Source organism: Molossus molossus, unplaced genomic scaffold, assembly GCF_014108415.1.
Source record: "Molossus molossus isolate mMolMol1 unplaced genomic scaffold, mMolMol1.p scaffold_m16_p_3, whole genome shotgun sequence".
Taxonomy (NCBI): Eukaryota; Metazoa; Chordata; class Mammalia; order Chiroptera; family Molossidae; genus Molossus; species Molossus molossus.
In genome coordinates this window covers 104763886-104788162 of record NW_023425366.1, presented here as the reverse complement: position 1 = coordinate 104788162, position 24277 = coordinate 104763886, and the positions used below count along the sequence as shown (strand labels likewise).

Sequence of the window (24277 nt, the reverse complement as noted above, 5' to 3'; positions counted from 1 at the left end):
GTATAGTCGCCAACCATGTTGCTAAACAGCAGTATACAAATTGAAGATTTCTAAACTGAGTTTTACAATGTATTAAGAAGCAATAAAAAAGACTCTTATTTCTCAGTGGAACTCATAAGTAGTTTGATATCATGATTAAACGAATGGGCTTTAGAGTCAGATAGACTTGCTTTCAAATCCCCCCTCTGTTACTTGCTATCTGTGTGATCTTGGGCAAATCATTGAACTTTTCTGAACCTCAGTTCTTGAAATAATAATAGTATCCCTCGCATCATCTGAGAATGAAACACATGTGCTTGTAGAGCATACTGTGTAGTGCCTGGCTCATGGCCCCACATTCTGTAAGGATGTGCTGGTATTACTATTTGTGCCATCTAAGTTTTTTATACACTAAGTTAACTGGTGGAGAAGGAATTAGCAAGGTTACTGCTGCAAATAGGAAAAAGTGATTATCCTAATGCTTTTTTAATGTAATTATTTTCTCATTGGAAGCAGTGTGTTTTCTGTTTTCTAGATATTATTGAAATGGACTCGAAGCGTGTGCCTAGAGACAAGCTGGCCTGCATCACCAAGTGCAGCAAGCACATCTTCAATGCCATCAAGATCACAAAGAACGAGCCAGCTTCAGCCGACGACTTTTTACCCACACTCATCTACATTGTTTTGAAGGGTAACCCCCCACGCCTTCAGTCTAACATTCAGTATATCACCCGCTTCTGCAACCCAAGCCGGTTGATGACTGGAGAGGATGGCTACTATTTCACCAATCTGGTGAGTACTTGAATTCTTGGTGTCTGGAGAAGAACCATGAAGGTATTTATTTTAGGAATATGGTGGGTCACTCCCTGGCCTGTGACAGGTTAATGCTCCTGAGTTTTTTGAGTCAGCATAATTACAGATGCTTGCTTGGTGTCACAGAACACACGTGACCAGGTCATGCAAACACCCCAGCTACCAGTACTTGACTACAGACTATGGCACTTGTATGGGAAACATGATAGCCACGTTGAGGTGTCTGCTGCTGTTGGCCATCTCTCCCCAGGGTCCTGGGCATAAGAGCCATTCAGTTAGGTGGGTTGTTTCAACCATGAGTAAGTCAGATCCTGGATTTAGATTCCTTTATTAAAAGACTTAAGATTTATTTTTTGTTTTATTTCTACAAGTTACCACTTAGAACTGAATACTGAGGTATTTTAAGAAAGGATCAGTTTAGAGGATGTGAAATGATTTTCAACTATTGTTTTGCTACAATGGTTATTGCTTCTCAGCAAGACAATATTGAAGATATATGTATCTAAGTTATAAAGCCAAATGCTTCCTTTTACTGACTACCAAACTTCTGCTTGTTCGTTTAGACTAGATTTACTGTCAAGCCTATGAATTTGAGCCTCAGACACCTGTGCTGGAAGTTGCACAGGGTAATAGACAGGGAGAGGAAGCCAAGGTACATAAGGAATTGTTTCTGGTAAATTGTCTAAAAAGGCAGGTACTTGAACCTCCAAGACTCCAGAAATTTGTTGTGATTTATTTTTACATCTTAAGTATCTATTCACTTTTGTACCTGACTTTGTATTTGTCCTTTTTTTTTTTTCTTTAAGTGGATTCCCAAAAATATGTAAGCTTCAGGTCCCTCAAAACTGGGACCTGCCCTGGTTACACATCACCTTCAGCCACGTGTGCCCCATTTGTTACTGCAGTGCCGCATTCGGGCAGTGTGGTTTGCGGTGGAGGGGTTTGGGAATACGTTTTCAAAATGATACCTGCTCCATTATCTGGAGCACTGTTTCTTAACATAAGTGAGAGCCTTTTAGAGTGAGTTGTTATCTAGAGAGGATTCGATAATCCGGAAATCCCGAGAAGTATGGAGATGGAGCCACATGGTAGTAGGGACATGAAGCAAGACCAGGACGTGTTTGAGGGACCCCAGTTAAAAATGGAGGCTGCTGGTTTACCTACACTCTGCAGCTTCCTGGCACCTTGACCTACAGCCTTCACTATGTTTGTACCTTCTTCATTCTTTTCTTGCCCGACTCAGTCAGCTTCTGTCTTTACTTCTCCAGTGAAACTGTTCTGGCAAAAGTAAAAAATCTGCCAGTTGCCAAACCCCATGGGGAACCCTCAGTCCCCATCTTACGTCTTTAACACTCTTGATGGCTCCTTTGTTCTGGAACTTACATCTCTTGGCTTCCACAATTCCACCCCTTCTTGTCCCTTTAGGCTTTGTATCCTCTACTGCCTCTTGAGTTGTGTCACTCCCTGGGCTTCTGTCCTTGCATCTCTCTCCCTAGCTGTCTCCTCTGGTCACAGCTCTGCTGGTCTCTGGTACAGTGGTGACCCAAAGGTTTATGTCACCTGTTTTGACCTCATGCTGAGCTCAACTTCCAGCTATTTGTTGTGCCTTACATTTAATTTGTTCAAAACTGAAAGTGCTTCCCTTTTTTTTTCTTTTCTGTATACAGTTGATCCTTGAACAATATGGGTTTGAACTGCATGAGTCCAGTTATATGCAGATTTTTTCAATAAATACTGTAACTGTGTTTTCTCTTTCTTATGATTTTCTCTCTTTTGTTTTATTTGTTAATCCTTACCTGAGGATATCTTTCCATTGACTTTTAGATAGAGTAGAAGGAAGGAAGGGGGGCAGAGAGAGAGAAACATCCATGTGAGAGATACACATCAATTGGTTTCCTCCCACACAACCCTGACTGGGGCCAGAGATTGACCCTGCAATCCAGGTACATGCCCTTGACTGGGAATCAAACCCACGACCCTTTGGTCATTGGGCCCACACTCTAACTGCTAAGCCAAACTGACCAAGACTGATTTTCTTAATAACATTGTTTCTCTGGTATACTGTATTGTAAGAATATAGTATATAATATATATAACATATAAAATATGTATTAATCAACTGTTTATGTTATTGGTAAGGCGTCCAGTCAAAAGTAGGCTATTAGTAGTTAAGTTTGGGGGAGTCAGTAGTTGTATGTGGATTTTTTACTTTGTGGCAGTTGGTGCCCCTAACCTCACATTGTTTAGGAGTCAGCTGTCCAAAGTTTCCACTAGTGGCAATATTATATATTCTTTCACCTAAACCAGGAATGTTGGGATCATCTTAGATTCCTCCTCTCTCCAGGTAAAGGGCTTCAGCAATTACACACACACAGTTCAAACCCATGTGGAAGGGTCAAATGGGCACATCCTCATCAGATGACTCAATTGTAATAGATTTGCTGAATATTTCTTTAAAAGATGATTTGCTTTTTTATAAGTAATAAGGTAGGATCCTGTGAGTTTCTCAGAAAAAATTCTGAGAGCTGCCCATTTCCCTGTTTCTTGTGAAAATGGCTTTTTTTTTTAGCCCTGGTTGGGTGGCTCAGTTGGTTAGAATGTCATCTCGTACACCAAATGGTTGCAGGTTCGATCCCTGGTCAGGGCACATAAGGAAGGCAACCGATCAATGTTTCTCTCCTCCCCACTCCAACCCTTTGCTCTCTCTCTCTGAAAATCAGTAAAAACATATCCTTGGGTGAGGATTTTTTTAAAAATAGCTTTTTAAAAATGTGAAAATAGTGCATGCCCCGTTTAGAAAAATTTAATCAATATAAAGAAGTGTAACACAGATGTCTGTTTCACTGAGCGTTTTTCCTAGCATTTCTGTACTAATAATCGTTGCCATTTATTCATTGCTTACGACAGACCTATGAGCTAAGCACATTGCATGTGTTATGGTGTTTAATTCTCACAATAAACCTGGGTGGGATTTTCCCCATTTTACACATGTGGAAACCTCGCAGAGTTTAGATAACTTTCCTAGGGTCACACAACTCTTGGCTGTCAAGTGACAGAGGTGACAATTCCGGCTGTCTGGTTTTAAGCATGTGATTTAAAATAACTCTCTGAGGACTGGGGTATGTGTGCCACACTGGTCCCTGTGGATACTCCCAGTGTCTGGCCATGTCCAAGTAGGCTTGTGGAGCTGGCAAGACCCCAAAACCAATGGTTTTATGAGGCGTGCCCCCCAGATACCTGGCCCTGGAGCTCCTGGCCACAACAGTGAGTCCTCTGCCCTGCAGCGTGGCAGGGAGCAGAGCCTCCGACTTCAAGGGGTCGTTGGTTTTGTCTGCAGGGCGCTCAGTGGCAGTCTGGGTGAGACCGGCGCTGACGGCGCCTCCTCAGATACTTCACTCTGTTCGAGACCTTAGCACCTTTGAACTGCCTGAGTAGAACTGTTTCCAGCAGGCTCTGTGGAAGCTGGCAGTTGGATTAATCGTGTGTGTGTTTTTTAGGAAGAAATGTATTGTTTCAGATGAGAGCATAAATGAAACATGACTGGCTGTGAGTTGGTAGTTTTTGAAGCTGAAGTCCGTGGAGGTTCATTGGACTGTTTTGTCTACTTTTGCTTCAGTTTTAAGTTTTCCCTAATAAAAGGATTTTTAAAAATCTATTTGAATTTTTGTAGCTTTCCTCATATGACTATAATAAATAACATTCTCTTCTTTTTGTAGTGCTGTGCCGTGGCTTTCATTGAGAAGTTAGACGCTCAGTCTTTGAATTTAAGTCAGGAAGATTTTGATCGATACATGTCTGGCCAGACTTCTCCCAGAAAGCAAGAATCTGAGAGTTGGTCTCCTGATGCTTGTTTAGGTGTTAAGCAAATGTATAAGAACTTGGATCTCCTGTCTCAATTGAATGAACGACAAGAAAGGATTATGAATGAAGCCAAGAAGCTTGAAAAAGATCTAATAGATTGGACGGATGGAATTGCAAAAAAGGTTCAAGACATTGTTGAGAAATGTCCACTTGAAATCAAACCCCCAAATCAGTCTTTAGCAGCTATTGACTCTGAAAATGTTGAAAACGATAAACTCCCTCCACCATTGCAACCTCAAGTTTATGCAGGATGATAAAAATGTACATGGATAGTATTTATTTAAGCCTAAATTGTAGCTAGCCCTTACTCCAGTCCACCGATTGAGATATAGAATATAACTTAATTGCTTATAAATGCCAGGGCATTTTTATAGGTACAGTTTGTGGGGATTGTTTTTCTTTTGTTTTGTTTTCCTGGCAGGGGAAGTTTAGTAAATAATAAAGTACTATTTATTTGAGTTACTAAAATAGATTCATTTAAGACTTGTGTGAAAATTTTGTCTAAGTCTGTTTTTCTCGCCACAATTTTCCTGTGTGCTTTCTTGTGGTAGTCAGTGTGGTTTAGATCTGGGCAAATAATTGCCTCGTAAAGGGCAAAGCAAATGAATGCTATAAACTGTATGTTTAAGGGACTTCAATGGTACCACTATTCTATAATTTGAAATAATTTTATAATTGTAAAGATAGAAGATATATTGATAAGTAAGTATATAAAATTGTAAATATGTAAAAAAAAAAAAATAAGGGAATGGTGTGTGCTGTGCATGGCATTTCATGTATTTATTTTTTTAGTTTAAAATGGTATATTGACTATTTGTCTTTAACACCGTATTATTTGGTTTGCCCCACTAAAGTGAATGTAGAAGTGTTTAGACAAACCCCTTAAAATGGTGACTCCGTCTTTAACAATATGGAACCCCTGACTTTGATGTCCTGTATAGTCAGAGACTATGACACTGTTAAGGTTCAGGGTAATTTCAAGTTATATAAAGTCACTGTTTAGTATAGCCAGTTGAAGACTTTGAACCATGCTTCTCACACCTCTTTCCTCTGTCCAGTCAGCAGATATTTATTGAGCTCTTGATTTAAAGGAGAGCTGCTCTGGGTCAAAGGGCAGGGGGATGAACGGGGCTCTGCTGGTGAGCTGATGGGGAAGTCTCAGAGCTATAAAGTGCTGCTGGGACCTTTTGCCTCCATAGTGTACTTTTGACTTTATGGACAGCCCAGACACATGTCATATAAACCTTTTTTTTGGTTTCTCAGCCACAGTACTATTGACATATGGGGCCTGAGGGGTTTCTGTTGTGGGGCTACAACATCCCTAGCCTCTGTACCCACTAGTAGCACCCCCACAGTTGTGAAAAATCACCTTCAGACACTGCCAAATGTTACATGAAGAGGGGCAAAATTGCCCCCAGTTAAGAACCACTGATTTATGCTGTAATCAAGGGAGTTCTGGTGGTTAATCTGAGGGGATCAAAGAAGATTGTATTAAATGCACAGTATACTGTTAACTGATAATCTCTTTCAGTGAGGGTTACAACCACCCTCAGTGCAGAACTCCTAAGTCTAATGGAACTTTTCATAACCTAAATGTGCCATTTATGCTGCTCCTTCTCATCAGTGATTTCTACAGATTATCAGTGTACCTGTGAAATTGTAATTCCCAGGGCCCTATTCTTAAACAAGGGCACATCACACAAGCAGTAAAGAAAGTTTCTTTTGCTTTCCCAGTATCTTGCTAATAATGTACCACAAATTTGTAGTGCAGTAATATTGGAATAAAATTAGGGTAAGTATAAAATGTTCTATTCTTAAATTTACATATAAAATTCGTCACGTTGACACATCTTGTCATAAGGCACTGGAGACATGAGTCAGCTAATCACCAAGTTCAGATGGAATGTAGTGAGTTACTATCAAGTACCATGAGAACTTGCTCTTAGAATCTGCTCTTAGAAACACAGGCCCAAATGATTTTCATAGAAAGCTTACCCGCCCACACACCTTTTTTAATTTTCTATGTACTTTTTAGGTGCTAATCCAGATATGTACACTCTTAATTCTGGGAATATATAGTTCTTTCAGTCACTGTGCATTATGTCTGTTTAATAAAATGTCCATATCAGCCTCCCACTAAAGCAGTCTTCTTCTGATTTTTTGCCTATCTTTAAAGCAATGTGTTGAATTGACTTTTTTTTGTATATATCATATTGGTTGAATTCTTCAAATATGGACTCTTGCCTTAGGTAGAGGCTGATACTTCTTTTAAGTCAGCGTCAATTCTATGGCTGGAGTTTCTGTTTTCTCGACCAGAAAGTATTGTTATTCCATGTACTATAAATGTGATTATAATAAACCTTGGTAACAGAAGTCCTTATCAATAAAGTTTCACGATCCATTCCTCTTCCCAATTGATTTTTGGTTCTTTATCCTAGAAAAATATGCATTATTAATGTTTTCATGTTAAAAAGGTTTCCCTCTTGCCCTGGCCGGTTTGTCTCAGTGGTAGAGCATTGGCCCGTGGACTAATGAGTTACGAGCTCCATTCCAGTCAAGGACACGTACCTCGGTTGCAGTTTGTCCCCGGTCTTGGTTGGGTCATGTGGGAGTCAACCAGTCCATGTGTCCCTCTCACATTGATGTTTCTCCCTTTCTTCCTCTCCCTCCCTCCCACTCCATCTGAAGATAAATAGAAAAATATCCTCGGGTAAGTATTTAAAAATAAATAAATAAATAAATAAAGTTTTCCCTTTTAAGCCACAGACATCATTGTCATACTTTGAAAAATTAGACATCGGTTAAAAAAATAGCAAGAGAAGAATGTTGGCTATCACTACAGTTAGTACTGTTCTGAAAGGTTTACCCAAAGTACTCAGTCTTCAAGCAACAATAAAGTGGTGGTGGGGTGGGGAGTTAATCTAATATAGAGTGATTAGAGCCTGATGGTCGAGGACATGAACTTGAGCTAGAAAGCTTGAATTTGGTTTTGAATTTTGACTCTGCCACTTACCTGATAGCTCTTTGACCTTGGGCAGGTCATGTTTCACATAGCTCATCTGTGAAGTGGGGACAATCCTAGTACATGCTTCAAGGGTTGTTGTAAGGATTAAATGACTTTGAACACTGCCTAGCAATGCTAAGTGCTCAAGTGATAGCTATTATTTGTAGGTGATTTTTCTATGTAGAAAACCTAAGAGAATTGGTAGTGAAATTCCACTAAATTAAATGTTAAAATAGCCATTCAAAGTAACTGTACAAATTGACTTTTCTATATCTCATTACTAGACAGCAAATGGGGAAAATTTACTCACAATAGATACAAATATAAATCACCTAGTAGTAACAAGAGCGTTGGGAAATGTAAGAACTGAATAAGAATGCCCAGTCGGTGGGGCTCAGTGGAATGAGCATCATCCCATGGACTGAGAGGTCCTAGTTCCATTCCCAGTCAGGGCACATGCCTGGGTGCAGTCTCGACCTCCAGTAGGGGGCATGCAGGAGGCAGCTGGTCAGTGTTTCTCTATCACATCAATGTTTCTATCCCTCTCTCTCTAAAAAATCAATAAAAACATTTTTTAAAATTGAATAAGAAAAGAATGGAGAGATACATAGGGCCTCTGTGGTTGCACAGGGTCCTATGCTCAGAAGGTCCCTGTGTTTGGGCTTTAATGTTTTGTCTTTGCCATCTTGCAATTTTTATTTTATCTTTGAATTTTTTTTTTTTTATCCTCACCCGAGGATATTTTTCCATTTTTTGTACATAGAGTGGGAGGGAGAGAGAGAAAGGGAGAGAGAGAGAGAAACGTCGACGTGAAGAGACACATCGAGTAGCTGCCACCCGCACGACCAACCAGGGCCGGGGACAAACTTGCAACCGAAGTACGCGCCCTTAGCGGGAACCAAACCCAGGTCTCTCCAGACCGCAGGCCGACGCTCTAACCGCTGAGCCAAACTGGCCAGGGCTGAATTTTGTTTTTTAAGTGACATCTGATGGGACAGTGGAGCATGCAGGGGTGGGGGGGCGGAGCCTCAGCTCACACAATGTCTTGCCTCCTATTACCCCATGGGATGGGTTCTGGGTTCCCCTGCTCCCTGTGACTAGTCTAGCCAGGGCCTGGACACGCAGATATAGTTGGGGCTGGGTGTTCATGCCTGTGGTGGCTTCTAGCAGAGTATAATGGCATATTTAGTGGGTAGCTGGCTGGGAGCTGCATGTTGGTCACTGGGGGTAAGGGACATATATCAGGCCCACCTCTGATCCAGGTGTTCTTTGAAAAAAGGCTAACTCTGCGGTCCAGAGAGACCCGGGTTCGGTTCCCGCTAAGGGCACGTACCTTGGTTACAGTTTATCCCCGGCCCTGGTTCGGTCGTGCGGGTGGCGACCACTCGATGTGTCCCTTTCACGTCGATGTTTCTTTTCTCTCCCTCCTACTCTATCTGAACAAAATATCAAAAAATGTCCTCAGGTGAGGATAAAAAAAAGAAAGAAAAGAAAAAAGGCTAACTCCAGGGCTGGGGATGGAAAAACGACAACAACGAGAGTGAGAAACATCTTCCTTTTATGGTCCAGAAATAAGAAAGTACTTAAAGACTAATGGGAATATCTCAATAGAACAGGAATCAGCTTGAAAGGGTTCCCTCTGACCAAATTTGGAACAGTTTGAACAAAGGAAACAATATTTAATTGTGAAAAACATTGAATAAATACTGTTTTATTTTTAAATGAGAACAGAAGCAAACAGAAAACACCCTCACATATTAGAGGTTACCATTATGCCAACCCATTTGGGAAGAACTATAGTTGACATCTAATTGATGAAAGGAAAGCCTTTACAGAAAAGTACTAGTAAATTTAGAAAAAAAAAAATCGTATTTTAAACATCATTGCTTTAGCCCAGGACCAAATGACTTTATTGATGAATTCTACCATTTAAAGAATTAACATCAATCCTTCTCAAACTTTTCTAAAAAACCGAAGAGAAGAAAAATACTTCCTAACTCATTCTTGTGAGACCAGCTTTGCCCTGATACCAAAACCAGATAAGGGCACTTCAGGAAAAGAAAACTAGAGACCAATTTCCCTGATGAGTATAGATGCAAAAATTCTCAACAAAATACTAGCGATCTGTACTTAATAAAAAATTCAATCCCAAAAGGTTACATACTGTATGATTTCATATATGTCTGTGTGTTGTATATATATATATATATTTTCTCTACCTATAATTGTTTTATATATATATATTTTTATATATTATATATTTATATATTTTATATATTATATATATATAAAACAATTATAGGTAGAGAAAAAATTAGTGCTTTACAGGTGTTCAGAATGGGTTGAGAGGCGAGCTAAGTATTGTTATAATAGAGCAACACAATGGATCCTTTTCATGTGAAATTGTTCTGTATCTTGACTATTGTGGTGATTAGACAAGTTTACACGTGATAAAACTGCATCAAACTAAACCATAAATGGTATTATGTATGGCTGATGAAATCTGTATAAAATCAGTGTATTGTTTCAGTGTAAATTTCCTGGTTGTGGTATTGTGCCATAGTTATGCAAGATGTTACCATTGGGGAAAACTGGGTGAAAAGTACATGGGATCTCTATCTATTATTTCTTATTCCTGCATGTGAGTTGGCATTTATCTCAAAATAAAAAGGTGGATTTTTAAAATCTGTTAAATCATGTAGAAACAACCCAAACTCCATCAAGTGATGAATAAATAGAAAAACCAAACAATGGAATTCTTTTGTGTGAATTAATCTTTAAAAAAAATTTTTTTTTCTTTATCGATTTGAGAGAGAGAAAGAAACATCACTGAGAACGAACATCGATTGGCTGCCTCCTGCATGCCCCCACTGGGCATGTGCCCTGACCAGGAATCGAACCTGTGACCTCTTGGTACATGGGTCAATGCTCAATCACTGAGCCACACTGGCAGGGTTTGTGTGAATTAATCTTATTTTTATTTGATTGAAGAAAGAGACTGCCCGTGATCATATGGGCGATGTCCAAATCATTTATTTATTTATTTTTGTTAGTCCTCATCCGAGGATATTTTTCCACTGATTGTTAGGAAGAGAGGAAAGGAAGGGGGTGGGGGGGGGGAGATATCAGTGTGAGAAAGACACATCAATTGTTTGCCTCCCACACAACCCAACCAGAGCCGGAGATCGAACCTGCAACCCGGGTACATGCCCCTGACTGGGAATTGAACCTGCGACCCTTTGGTCTACAGGCTGACTCTAACCACTGAGCAACTGTCTGGGCTATTTTTTTTAATTAAATTTATTTGGGGTGGCAGTGGTTAATAGGATCATATGGGTTTCAGGTGTGGATTTCTTTCTTTCTTTTTTCCCCCCTGCATCCTCTCCCTCTTAGTCTCCCAAAGAGAGAGAAGAATGATCATCAATGACAGCAATTGCAAAAGCAACACCAAAAGCCGGCTTCACGCTCAGGGGAGAACACTGCATCTCCTCCTCATGGTTTCCAATGCTCTGCCCGTTCAGAGAAACTTCTCTAGTAACAAAATATAGAAATGATCCCTGAAAGTACAGTCTTTCAGGTGTGGATTTCTATGTTACAGGATCTGTACATTGCACTGTGTGCCCACCACCCAGTCAAATCATCTCACGTCACCATATATTAAGCCCCTTCACTCCCCAGCCCCCCACCCCTTCCCTCTGGCAACCACCACACTGCTGCTGTCTGTGTCCAGGAGGCCCACACCAAGACACATGATAATGAAAATGCCCAAGGTTAAAGACAAAGAGAGAAAATTAAAAGAATCAAGAGGAGCCCTGGCCGGTTTGGCTCAGCAGTTAGAGCGTCGGCCTGCGGTCCGGAGAGACCCGAGATCGGTTCCCGCTAAGGGCATGTACCTCGGTTGCAGTTTGTCCCCGGCCCTGGTTGGTCGTGCGGGTGGCAGCCACTCGATGTGTCCCTTTCACGTCGATGTTTCTCTCTCTCTCTCTCTTCCTCTCTCTCCCTCCCACTCTATCTGTACAAAAAATGGAAAGGTATCCTCGGGTGAGGATTAAAAAAAAAAAAAAAAAGAATCAAGAGGAAATTAGTTAGTTATGGGCATGGGAGCTATCATAAGACTGTCAGCTAATTTCTCAACAGAAACTCTAAAGGGCAGAAGGGAGTGGCACAAAAATATTCAAAGGGATGAAAAACAAAGACCTACAATTGCCCTGGCTGGTTTGGTTCAGCGGTTGGAGCGTCGGCCTGTTGTCCTGAGAGACCTGGGTTCGGTTCCCGCTAAGGTCGCGTACCTCAGTTGCAGTTTGTCCCCGGCCCTGGTCGGTTGTGCGGGTGGCAGCCACTCGATGTGTCCCTTTCACATCGATGTTTCTCTCTCTCTCTGTTCCTCTCTCTCCCTCCCACTCTACCTGAACAAAAAATAGAAAAATGTCCTCGGGTAAGGATAAAAAAAAAAAAGACCTACAATGAAGACTACTCTATCCAGATGTGGCACAGTGGTGTGGCAGCCACAGTTAACTAGCAAGATGGAAAGCCGCAGACCCGTGATTTAGAATCAAAGGAGAGATAGAGGGTTTCCCAGACAAGAAAAAGCTAAAGGAGTTCATCATCACTAAACCAGTACTAAAAGATATGTTGTAGGGACTTCTTTAAGAAAAAAAAAGGATCAAAAATATAAATAAGAAAATATAGAAAAGAAAAAAATGCTCACTCACAAAAACAAACACTTAGTAAAATCAGTGGATCAACCAAGTATAAAGCTACTAAAAAAGGTTAAAAGGCGAAAGTAGGAAGATCACATGTATTTACAATGATAAATTAAGGGATACTCACAACTCATATACACAAGAAGTAAAACATGATGATAAAAACATAAATGTGGAGGGAGGGAGTAAATATTGCAGTGATTTTAGAATGTTAGAACTTAGCCAAACATCAACTTAAAATATAGTACTATAAAAATAGCTTGGTATATATGAAGCATATGGTAACCACAAGCCAAAAATCTGCAAGAGATACACAAGAAATAACAGATAAGGAGTCCAAACATAACACTAAAAATTGCCCTCAACATACAAAAGAGAGCAAGAGAATAAGAAAGGAATAGGGAAGAGCAAGATAAACAATCAGATAACAATAAAAATGGTAATAACTACATGCCCATCAATAATTACTTTAAATGTAAATAAATGGACTAAATGCTCTAGTCAAATAACAGGGTGGCTGCCCTGGCTGGTTTGGCTCAGCGGTTGGAGTGTTGGCCTGCAGACCCTAGAGTCCCAGGTTCGGTTCCCGCTAGGGGCATGTACCAAAAGAATAATAATAATAACAACAGAGTGCCTGAACTGACAAAAATACAAAACCTGCACACATGCTACCTACAAGAAACCCACTTCAGATCAAAAGACACACAGAGACTGAAAATAAAGGGATGGAAAAATATTTCCTACAAATGCAAATGAAACAAAAAAGCTGGGTAGCCATATTTATATCAGCCCAAATAAACTTTAAAACAAAGGCTGTATAGACAAAGAATGACATTTCATAGTGATAAAGGGAGTGATCCAGTAAGAGGATAACTCTTGTAAATATGTGTGCACACAACACAGGGGCACCTAAATCTATAAAGCAAATCTTGAGGGACATAAAGGAAGAGATTGATAGTAATACAGTCATAGTAGGGTATTTTAACACCCCTTTGACATCAATGGATAGATCATCCAGACAGAAAATCACCAAGGAAATAGTTGCTTTATTTATTTATTTTTAATCCTCACCCGAGGATATTTTTCTATTTATCTTCAGACAGAGTCAGAGGGAGGGAGAGAGACAGCAACGGGGACGAACCGCAACCAAGGTCCATGCCCTTGAGCAGAACTGAACCCACGACTCATTGGTTCGTGGGCTGACGCTCTAACCACTGAACCAAACCGGCCAGGACAGAAATAGTTGCTTTAAATGACACATTAGGCCAGCTGGATATTATTCATATTTTTAGAACATTTCATCCCAGAGCAGCAGAATATACATTTCTTTCACGTGCACATGGAACATTTTTCAGAAGAGACCACATGTTTGGCCACAAAACAAGTCTCAATAAAATTTAAGACTGAAATCATATCAAGCAACTTCTTCAATCACAATGCTATGAAACTAGAAATCGGTTACAACAAAAAAACTGAAAAACACCCAAACACATGGAGGCTAAATAATATGTTACTAAACAATGAATGGGTTAACTATGAGATCAAATAAGAAATCAAAAGATATTCATCAGCCATAAAAAATAATAAAACCTTCTGTGACAACATGGATAGACCTAGAGGGTACTATGTAAATGAAATGTCAGAAAGAAAAAACCAATACCATATGATTTCACTTATAAATGGAATTTAAAAAACAAAACAGAAACTCATAGATACAGAGAAGAAATTGATGGTTGACAGATGGGAGGGGTTTGGGAGGATGGGAGATAAAGGGGAAGGGATTAAGAAGTACCAATTGGTCCTGGCTGGTTTGGCTCAGCGGTTAGAGCATCAGCCTGCGGTCCAGAGAGACCAAGGTTTGGTTCCCACTAAGGGCACGTACCTCAGTTGCAGTTTGTCCTCGACCCTGATTGGGTCGTGCAGGAGGCAGCCACTTGATGTGTCCCTTTTATGGCAATGTTTCTCTCTCTCGCTCTCCCTCCCCTCTATCTGACCAAAAAATGGAAAATGGTCTCGGATGAGGATTAAAAAAAAAAGGAAGTACCAATTGCCAACTATAAAAATAGTCACGGGATGTCAATTACAGCATAGGGAATATAGTCTATAATATTGTAATAAGTAGGTATGGTGTCAGATAGGTAGTAGACCCATCTGGGTGATCACTTTGTAAGTTATGTAAATAACTAATCACTCTTGTACACCTGAAACGAATATATTTTTGTCAAGTGTAATTAAAAAATAATACATGCTGTGGACATATGTGCTTACTACAGCAAAATACTGATGAAGAAATCAAGAAAGAGCTAAGCAAATGGAGAAACATACTGTGTTCATAGAGTGGAATACCCAACATAGTAGATATACTAATTCCCCCCAAACTGAGCTACAGTGTTAAATACAATTTCTATCAATATCCCAGCAAAAATTTTTGTATGTATAAATGAACTTATCTAAAATTCATATGAAAAAGAACAGGATTAAGAAAAATTAAAACAATTTTTTTTTTGAAGATTTTTTTTTTTTTATCCTCACCCGAGGACATTTTTCCACTTTTTTATTCAGATAGAGCGGGAGGGAGAGAGAGGAAGAGAGAGAGAGAAACATCGACGTGAAAGGGACACATCGAGTGGCTGCCACCCCTATGACCCTACCAGGGCCAGGGACCAACTGCAACCAAAGTACATGCCCTTAGCGGGAACCGAACCCTGGCCTCTGTGGACCGCAGGCCGACGCTCTAACCGCTGAGCCAAACCGGCCAGGGCTTAAAACAATTTTTAAAAAGAAAAAGTTGAAGGAATCACTTTATCCAATTTTAAGATTTGCTATTTAATTACAGTAATCAAGACTGCAGTATTAGTTGAGGTGTAGACACATAGATCTATGGAACAGAATAAAGAACATAAATTGGACACACACAAATATGACCAATTGATATTTTCCAGCTGATTTTGACAAAGGTTTAAAAACAATGGAATGGAAGAAGGATAGACTTTCAACTAATGGGGCTGTAGCAGTTGGACATTTATAGGATTAAAACAGTGAATATGTACCTAAATATAAGTCATAACTTCTATAGTACTTTTAGAAGCAAACAGAGAGTCTTTATTTATTTCTTATTCCTCACCTGAGGATATTTTCCTACTTATTATCAGATAGAATGGGAGGAAGGGAGAGAGAGAAAGACAGAGAGAAACATCGATGTGATAGAGCCACACTGAGGTATGCCCTTGACCGAAATCGAACCCGCGACTCATTGGTCTCCGGGGAAACACTCCAACCTCTGAGCCAAACCGGCCAAGGCAAACAGAATCATTGGAGGCCTAGGGCTAGGCCAAGAGTTCTTAGACATGACACCAGAAGTATGACCCATAAAAGAAAAACGATTGATAAATTGAACTTAAAAATTTTAAACTTTTGATCGATGAAGGACCCTGTTAATAGAATAAAAATACAAACTAGAGACTGTAAAAAAAAAAAAAATGTTTTTGCAAATTATATATCCAAGGAACGACTAACATCCATGATATATAATGAAGACTCTGAACTCAACAGTTGAAAAAGGATTCAATCAGAAAACGGGCAAAGACTTGAACAGAAAGCCAGCCAGGAAGATACATACAAGACCTTTCCATGGGAAAAGCCCAAGTTTTTCAATCAGTGATCCTGAGAAAACTACTTATGATCATGCAAAAGAATGAAACTGTGAGGGGGGCATCCGCTTCACGACAGATTGAGAAGGCTCTTTTGTTTCTTTCCGGAAAGTTACAAATTGGACAACTGTTCGACGAAGAGACCGGACTGAGAGGTCCAAGCACGGAGGCAGCGGAAGGTGCGCGTGGGAATGAGCGGGACGTGGGGGCGGGGCGGCCCAGGGGAGGGCAGAGCCGCCGGGAGCCCCGCAGCCCCGGCGCAGGGCAGCGGGGGAGTCCGGCCGCAGCCCTCCTGTGCCCGCCGAGTGAGAGGGGCAGGAGCAACATGCCTCCCTGAGCTGCCAGTGCCCAGTGCGGCTAACCCTGGGACGGGGGTGAAGATATGGCACAGCGGTGTGGCAGCCACAGTTAACTAGCAAGATGGCAAAACCGCAGCCCCGTAAACTCACGTCCTCCCTCCCCCCAATAAATAGCACAGCAGCGGGGACAGCCTCTGGCTACGAGTTGGCAGTGCCAGGAACTCACAGGCCCGAAGCCCCACCACCCTGCCGCCTTCCACCGTGGGCGTGGTGACCAGAGACGGAGGCGGCCGGACAGGGCGGGAACACCCACCACCTCGGGAAATGGGGGGCAGTCGCCACGACCGAGGAGGCACCGCCCCACCAAGCACCCAGAGGTGGCCGCGGTTCAGGTAAGAGAAACAAGCGCTGGAGCTAGAGCACCATCTGCGGGAAAACAGAGGCAAGACCTACGCCTGTCAACCTGCTGAGCTTTCAAGAGCAAAAAGGTGCTTCAAAAGGAAAGGCGCTCACTGTCTCAGATGCCCAGACAGAAGAACAATCCAAGAACAACGAATCACCAAGGCACCGAGGTTGAAAGAAAATGAAAATTCTCCAGAAGCCAAACTCAAAGACATGGAAGCTTGTGATTTAACGGACAGAATTCAAGATTGCAGTTTTGGCGCTGCCGGTGTGGTCACTGGTTGAGCATCTTCCTGCACCAAGAGGTCCCCGTGGGATTCCCGGTCAGGGCACATGCCCAAGCTGTGGGCAGATCCCCAGTGAGGGGCATGCAGGAAGTGACCCATAGATGTTTCTATCTCTCTCTCCCTCTTCCTTCCTCTCTCTTTAAGATCAATAAAGGAAAAAGAAATAAAAAACAATAGATTGCAGTTTTGAAAAAATTCAACAAGATGCAAGGCAACTCAGAAAGGCAGTTCAGTGAGTTACAGACTAAAACATGAACAAAGGGAGTACAAAAGTGAAACTATAAAGAAACCCAGAAATTCTGGCATCGCTACCATTCAGGCCATAGACATATCCATCACCTCCCAAAGTTTCCTCCTGTACTCTTATTACTATCATTGTGTGTGTGTGTGTGTGTGTGTGTGTGTGTTACACTTAACATAAGATTAACTCTCTTAGAAAAAAAATTTTAATTGCAGATTGGATCTCAACTCATGCACAATCAATTAATGTGTAAATAGGTGGAACAACAAATTGATGTTCCTGTGTGTGTCTCTCTCATTGATAATAATAATAATAAAAAGAGTGAGATACCACTTCACACAAATTAGGATGGCTATGTTGAAAAAACAGAACATAACAAGTGTTGATGAGAATGTGGATAAATTGGAATTCTGGTGCATTGTTGCTGGGAATGTAAAATGGTCAATCACTATGAAAAACATCTGGTGGTTTCTCAAAATGTTAAATATAGAATTACCATGTGATCCAGCAATTCCACTTCAAGATATAATACCCAGAATAATTGAAAGTAGGGACTGTCATGACGAAGCACTACAGGCCAGGCAGCCTGAACAACAGAAGTGTATGTTTTTACAGGTCTGGAGGCCAGAAGTGTGATACTAAGGTGCCAGCAGGGTTGGTTCCTCCGAGGCCTCTATTTTTAGTTTGTATGGAGGTTTCTAAAAAGAATTAAAAAGTAGAACTACTATATGATAATCCAGTGATCCTATTTCTAGGTATTATCCAAAGGAAATGAAATCAGTGTCTTGAAGAGATATCTGCACCCCCATGTTCATTGCAGCATCATTCACAATAGCCACAACTTGAAAACAACCTACATGTCTATTGGTGGATGATGGAATATGGAAAATGTTTTATATATAATTTAAAAAATGTGTTATGTATACAAAATATATTTATACAGCATATGATGTATATTAAATGAGAAATTATTTATCCATGAGAAGAAGAAAATCTTGCCATTTGGGACAAGGCTAGGTAGACTTTAAGGGCATTAAGCTAAGCGAGATTATCGAACAGAGAAAAACAAATACTGTATTTTCTCACATATGTGGAATCCACTTGAACTCATAGAAATAGAGAGCAGAATGGTGGTTATTAGGGGCTGAGGGATGGGAGAAATGGGAGATGTTGGTCAAAAGGTACAAACTTCCAGTTATAAGATGAATAAATTCTGAGGATCGAATGTACAACATGGTAACTATAGTTAATAATACTGTGTTATATACTTAAAAGTTGCTAAGAGAGTAGATCTTAAATGTCCTTACCACAAAAAGAAAAGGTAATTATATGAAGTGATGGATGTGTTAACTAATCTTATTGTGGTAATAATTATGCAAAATATAAGTGTGTCAAATCATTATGTTGTATACTTTAAACTTACATGATGTTACATGTCAACTATATCCAAATAAAGCTGGAGAGAAAGAAGACAAGTTACTAATAAAATATAAAACATTTAAAGTCCTTTTGTAAATAAAAAAATTAAGCCCGGCTGGTGTGGCGCAGTGGTTGAGTGTCGACCACACACCAAGAGGGCACCAGTTTGATTCTGGGTTAGGACACATGCCCAGGTTGTGGGCCTGATCCCCGGTGGGGGTTGTGCAGGAGGCAGCCAGTCAATGTTCTCTCTCATCGATGTTTCTGTCTCTCTCTTTCTAAAATCGGTAAAGGAAAAAAAATTTTTTTTAAATGCATAGTGGTCATAAACAAACAATTTACAATTTAACCTACAAATGGCCAGAAACAGAAGGAAAATATTCAACTTCATTAATAGTCAAAGAAATGTAAAATGATTACATAACAAAATAGAATTTTTCTTGTTAAATTGGCAAAGATGAAAATGTATGATAGCATTTTATGAGGGTGAATGTAGAGAACTGTATTTCACTGAGAGAAACACAAATTATAACATTTCCAGAAAGCAAATTAGTACTGTGTGTCAAGAGCCTTGAAAATCATTTTTACTTTTTTGGCACAGTAGTCTCTTTTCTAGAAAGTAATGCTAAGAAAATAATAGTACACAATAACATTTTATGTAAAAATATTGACTACTAAAGTGAAAAATTTTCAGTGTAAATTGTTGTAGAAGGGAATGTTTATTTATTTTTTTAATCCTCACCCGAGGATATTTTTCTATTTATCTTCAGATAGAGTGGGAGAGAAACATGGATGCAAGAGAGACACGTTGACAGGTTGCCTCTCGCATGACCCCAACCAGGGCTGGGATGAACCGCAACTGAGGTACATGCCCTCAACTGGAATTGAACCTGTGACTCTTTGGTCCACAGACCACCACTGAACCAAACCGGCTAGGGCTAGAGGGGAGTGTTTAAATGAAAGGATAATTATACAAAAAAAAAAAAAAAAAATCCTAGGAACATGTTGAGCATAGTTCCAAATTTGTTTTAAACTCCCACGTGATGCTAGAAAACAAGAAGAAGGAATACTGCAAAATCTTACCAGTAGTTCCCATTGGATTTGAGGGTTGCAGGTGGTTTTATTTATTTATTTATTTTTACCTTTCATTAGCATTTTTATTGGTACTTACAAATGTCTTTTTTTTTCTTTTCTTTTTTCTTTTTTACTTTTTAAAAATCTTTATTGTTGAATGTAGAATGTATTACAGATGTTCCTCATTTTTCCCCCATTGACTCCCCTCCTCCCCCCTCCTGCCCCCCTCCCACCTTTTCCCACACCATTGTCTGTGTCCATTGGTTATGCATATAAGTTCTTTGGTTTATTTCTCACCACCCCCCAACCCCTTTTCCTTTGAGGTTTGTCAGTCTAGCAATGAATTTGTACTTCTTAATCCCTTCACCTTTTCACCCATTTCCCCAACCCCCCTCCCATCTGGCAACCAGCAAAATGTTCTCTGTATCTATGAGAATGTTTCTGTTCTACCTGTTCATTTTGTTTGTAGATTCCATTGTTGATAGATATGTATTCATTGCCATTTTGTTTGTTCATATATTTTATCTTTTTCTTCAAAAAGACCCTTCATCATTTCATATAATAACGGTTTGATGGTGATGAACTCCTGTAACTTTTTCTTGTCTGGGAAACTCTTTATATGGCCATCGATTCTAAATGACAGCTTTGCAGGATAGAGTAATCTTGGTTGTAGGTTCTTGCTTTTCATCACTCTGAATATTTCTTGCCACTCCCTTCTGGCCTGCAAAGTTTCTTTTGAGAAATCAGCTGACAGTCTAATGGGAACTCCCTTGTAGGTAACTAGCTGCCTTTCTTTTGCTGCTTTTAAGATTCTCTCTTTGTCTTGAACCTTTTGCATTTTGATGATGATGTGTCTTGGTGTGGGCCTCTTGGGGTTCATCTTGTTTGGGACTCTCTGTGCTTCCTGGACTTGTATGTCTGTTTCCTTTACCAGGTTAGGAAAGTTTTCTGCCATTATTGTTTCAACAGGTTTTCGATTTCTTGTTCTCGCTCTTCTCCTTTTGGCACCCCCAAGATGAGAATATTGGCATGCTTGAAGTTGTCCCAGAGGCTCCTTTCACTATCCTTATTTTTTTGAATTCTTTTTTCTTTTTGCTGTTCTGATTGGGTGTTTTTTGCTTCCTTATATTCCAAATCAATGGTTTGCTTCTTGGATTTACGTACTCTACTATTGAATCTGTGTAAATTATTCTTTATTTCAGTTAATGCTTCCTTCAATTCTCACTGTGCATCCATCATTTCTGACTGGTCCTTTTTTATGCTCTTGAGGCCCTCACTGAGTTCATTGAGCATCCTTATAAGCAGTATTTTGAACTCAGCATCTGTTAGGTTGCTTATCTCCATTTCGCTTAGTTCTTTTCTTGGGGTTTTGTTCTGTTCTTTCCTTTGGGACCTGTTTCTTTGTCTCCTCATTTTGGCTGCCTCCCTGTATTTGTTTCTGTGTATTACTTAACGAGCGGTATGGGATTAGCTGAGACCAGATGCTGCTTGTTTGAAAGAATTTAGGAAAACCTGAAGCAGGATCCAAGACAGGCCAATCCTATGGTTAAGCAACTGGCAACAGCTTGGGTGGGCCTGAAAGTTGGGTGGGGCGGGGCCTCAGGGAGTCAGCAGGGCGGGGCTACCAGTGTGAGCCAAGTTGCTGGAGTCCCAGACATGGCTTCTGTCTGCCACCCCAGGGAAGGGCTCACCAAAGGAACAAAGGCCTCTGACAGCACGTTTGTCCCGGAGAAAGCCCCCTCTCCAGCCCTCGCTCCAGTGCCAAACAGCTCAGTTCTTCCCTGTATGTCTCTGGCGCCCCTCGAGCTGCCTCCCCTCCAAGCTCAGAGGGAGTGAGTCTGGTAAGTCTGTGCGCGGGCCCTTTAAGGAGCTGCCTGGGGCTCCAGCCGCCTCAGCCTCCCTGAACCTCAGTTCCCACTGTTTTTTCCAGCCGGAAGTTATGGGGATTCTCTTCCTGGCGCTGGAACCCTGAGCGGGGCACCTGGTGTGGGACAGGGACCCCTCAGTCCTCAGGAAGGACCTTCCCAGCCTCGGGAGCCTCCTGATTTTTATCCGCCACACGTGGGTGTGGGCCCAGCCCCTCGCGCCTCCGCCCCTCCTACCAGTCTGGATGTGGCTGCTTTTTTTAAATTCTGTAGTTGTAGGACTTCCATGCAGCTTGATTTCAGGCGGTTTTGAATGATGGTTGTTCTGTAGTTTAGTTGTAACTTTGATGTGGTTGTGGGAGGACACGATACCGCGTTTACCTACCTGCCATCTTGACCGGAAGTCGGGAGAAGTTGTTTTTAAAAGGTGTATATTCACAATGGAATATTATTCAGCCATAAAAAAGAATGAAATCTTGCCCTGACCGGTTTGGCTTAGCAATTAGCGCATTGGCTTGAGGATCGAGGAGTCACGGGTTTGATTCTGGTCAAGGGCACATAACCTCTGTTGCGGTTCGGTCCCGGGCCCTGGTCAGGGTCCTGCGAGAGGCAACCAGTCGATGTGTCTCTCTCACGTTGATGTTTCTCTCTTTTTCTCCCCCTTCCATTGTATTTGAAGATAAATGAAAAAGTATCCTCAGGTGAGGATTTAAAGAAAAAAAGAATGAAATCTTGCCATTTGTGATAACATGGACCTAGAGGGCATTATACTCAGTGAAATAAGTCAGGCCGAGGAAGACAAATTAAAAAAAAAATCAACAAACTCAAAACAGAGTCAAAGCAACAAAGAACAAACTGATGGTTGCCAGAGGGGAGAGAGGGAGAAGGATGGGGGAAAAGGAGAAGGGAATATAGTTCATAATAATGAATATGCAGCTGGTTACTAGACTTCGTGTGGTGATTACAGCGTAAGATGTAGAAATGTCGAATCACCACATTGTACACCTGAAACTAATATAACATTGTATGCCAACTATATTTGAATAAACTATTAAATAAATAAAATAATTTTATTTAAATTTTTTTAAAAAGTGACAGCTGTCTCTGAACAGGATTTCCTAGGCACCTCTCTGTGCTTGCCAATGCAGAACATCACCTCTAGAAATAGAATCACCCTCTTGGAAGGTTCAGAGGCCTGTCCTTCTTTAAAAGAATAATGAGTTGTCTGTAGGGCAAGGTGTCTGGTTTAAATGTTCTCTACAGAAGTACACACAGCCGAATGTTTGCTCCCTTGGTTAAAAGTCAGCGGTGCTGAAAGAGATCTAGGTTTCGGATCTGGGGTGGCAGCCAGAAGACTGGTAAGCATTCTTAAATATGGAAGAATCTCACCTAAGCACCAAGAATTAACCTGAAGTTCTGGTGGCTTCGGCTGTGAGGTGGTTAACGGGTGGGGTGCAAGAGGCATCTGACCATTTTCTCCTGATTTGAAAAGTAAGAGGGGTGGAAGGACATGATCACTCTTTGAAGCGGAATCTTTCTCTTCGTCGATAATGGGGCCTCATTCTGAAAGCCCTGTCTTTGTGTGTTTGGATGCTCCAATCAATGGGGGGCTAGACTATTATATTAATTCTATGCTGTAAATAATATGCTGAGCCCAGACTACCTACAAGAAATGGTGCTGGAGGGACTGCAAAAAAGCGGGGGGGGGGGGGGGGGGCACAGGTCCTGGACTTTGCCTTCAGCTTATTTGCAATCCAGGAGACATGGGAAGGTATAGAAATGTGAAGTGTTTAGCTAAGGTTTAGTTGAGTGTCAATTACAATGGAAGTAACAAGGCATTAAATGCATGATTAACCGCCCAATAGAGTAATTACAGTACCTTATGTGTATTTAGCCCTTATCTACCAGGAGCTGTGCTAAGCAAGCCTTCAAAAGCTATTACCTCTTTAATATGTCTAACAAACCTAGTCTAGCAAGAATAATAAGTAGCATTAATTAGTGCTTCATATATGCTAGGCGCTGTGCTGAGTACTTCTCACGGAACAACACATGTAATCCTGGCAAGGACACTATAGGTAAGTATTAACATTGTCCTCAGGCACAAAAAGAGAGTCCTGGTGCACAGAGGTGAGTGTCTCGCCCCGGATCACAGATGTGAAGTGGGGAGCCAGGATTCAAACCCAGGCAGTCTCGTTCCAGGGCCCCCACTTTTTATTGTTTTACTTTTTATTGTGGTAAGAACACAATGTGAGATCAATTCTCTTAACAAAACTGTGAGTGTACAGTCCATCCTGCTGACTGTAGGTTCAGTGCTGCGCAGCAGATCTTACTCATCTTGCTTAACTGAATTGTGCCTGCTGATTAATAACTCCCATTTCCATCCCCCCAGCTCCTGGCCACCACCATCCCAATCTTATTATTATTTTTTTATCCTCACACGAGGACATTTTTCCATTTTTTGTTCAGATAGAATGGGAGGGAGAGAGGAAGAGAAAGAGAGAAACATCGACATGAAAGGGACACATCGAGTGGTTGCCACCGCACGACCAACCAACCGGGGCCGGGGACAAACTGCAATTGAGGTACTTGCCCTTAGCGGGAACCGAACCCGGGTCTCTCTGGACCACAGGCTGACGCTCTAACCGCTGAGCCAAACCGGCTAGAGCCCAATCTTTGATTT

The 24277-nt window shown here is 41.1% G+C and overlaps 1 protein-coding gene and 1 non-coding gene across 5 annotated transcripts in view; one reads left to right on the top strand and one right to left on the bottom strand.

The window, feature by feature from the left end:
* RABGEF1 (RAB guanine nucleotide exchange factor 1) overlaps nucleotides 1-5316 on the top strand; it is a 67351-nt gene extending 62035 nt beyond the window's left edge. For 2 of the 4 annotated variants that reach the window (XM_036278864.1, XM_036278863.1), the window contains exons 8-9: nucleotides 515-771; nucleotides 4509-5315. In XM_036278864.1, coding sequence (XP_036134757.1) covers nucleotides 515-771; nucleotides 4509-4907 — 656 coding nt within the window. In that variant the 3' untranslated portion in view covers nucleotides 4908-5315. Of the gene's footprint in view, nucleotides 1-514; nucleotides 772-4508 lie in introns of all 4 variants that reach the window. The other 2 variants (XM_036278866.1, XM_036278865.1) reach the window with 2 other exon arrangements.
* A 5710-nt stretch (nucleotides 5317-11026) lies between these two features.
* On the bottom strand, nucleotides 11027-11230 carry LOC118642918. Its single transcript, XR_004961829.1, has one exon. It is a non-coding gene; the product is annotated as a small nucleolar RNA U3 (small nucleolar RNA).
* Nucleotides 11231-24277: the final 13047 nt, after the last annotated feature.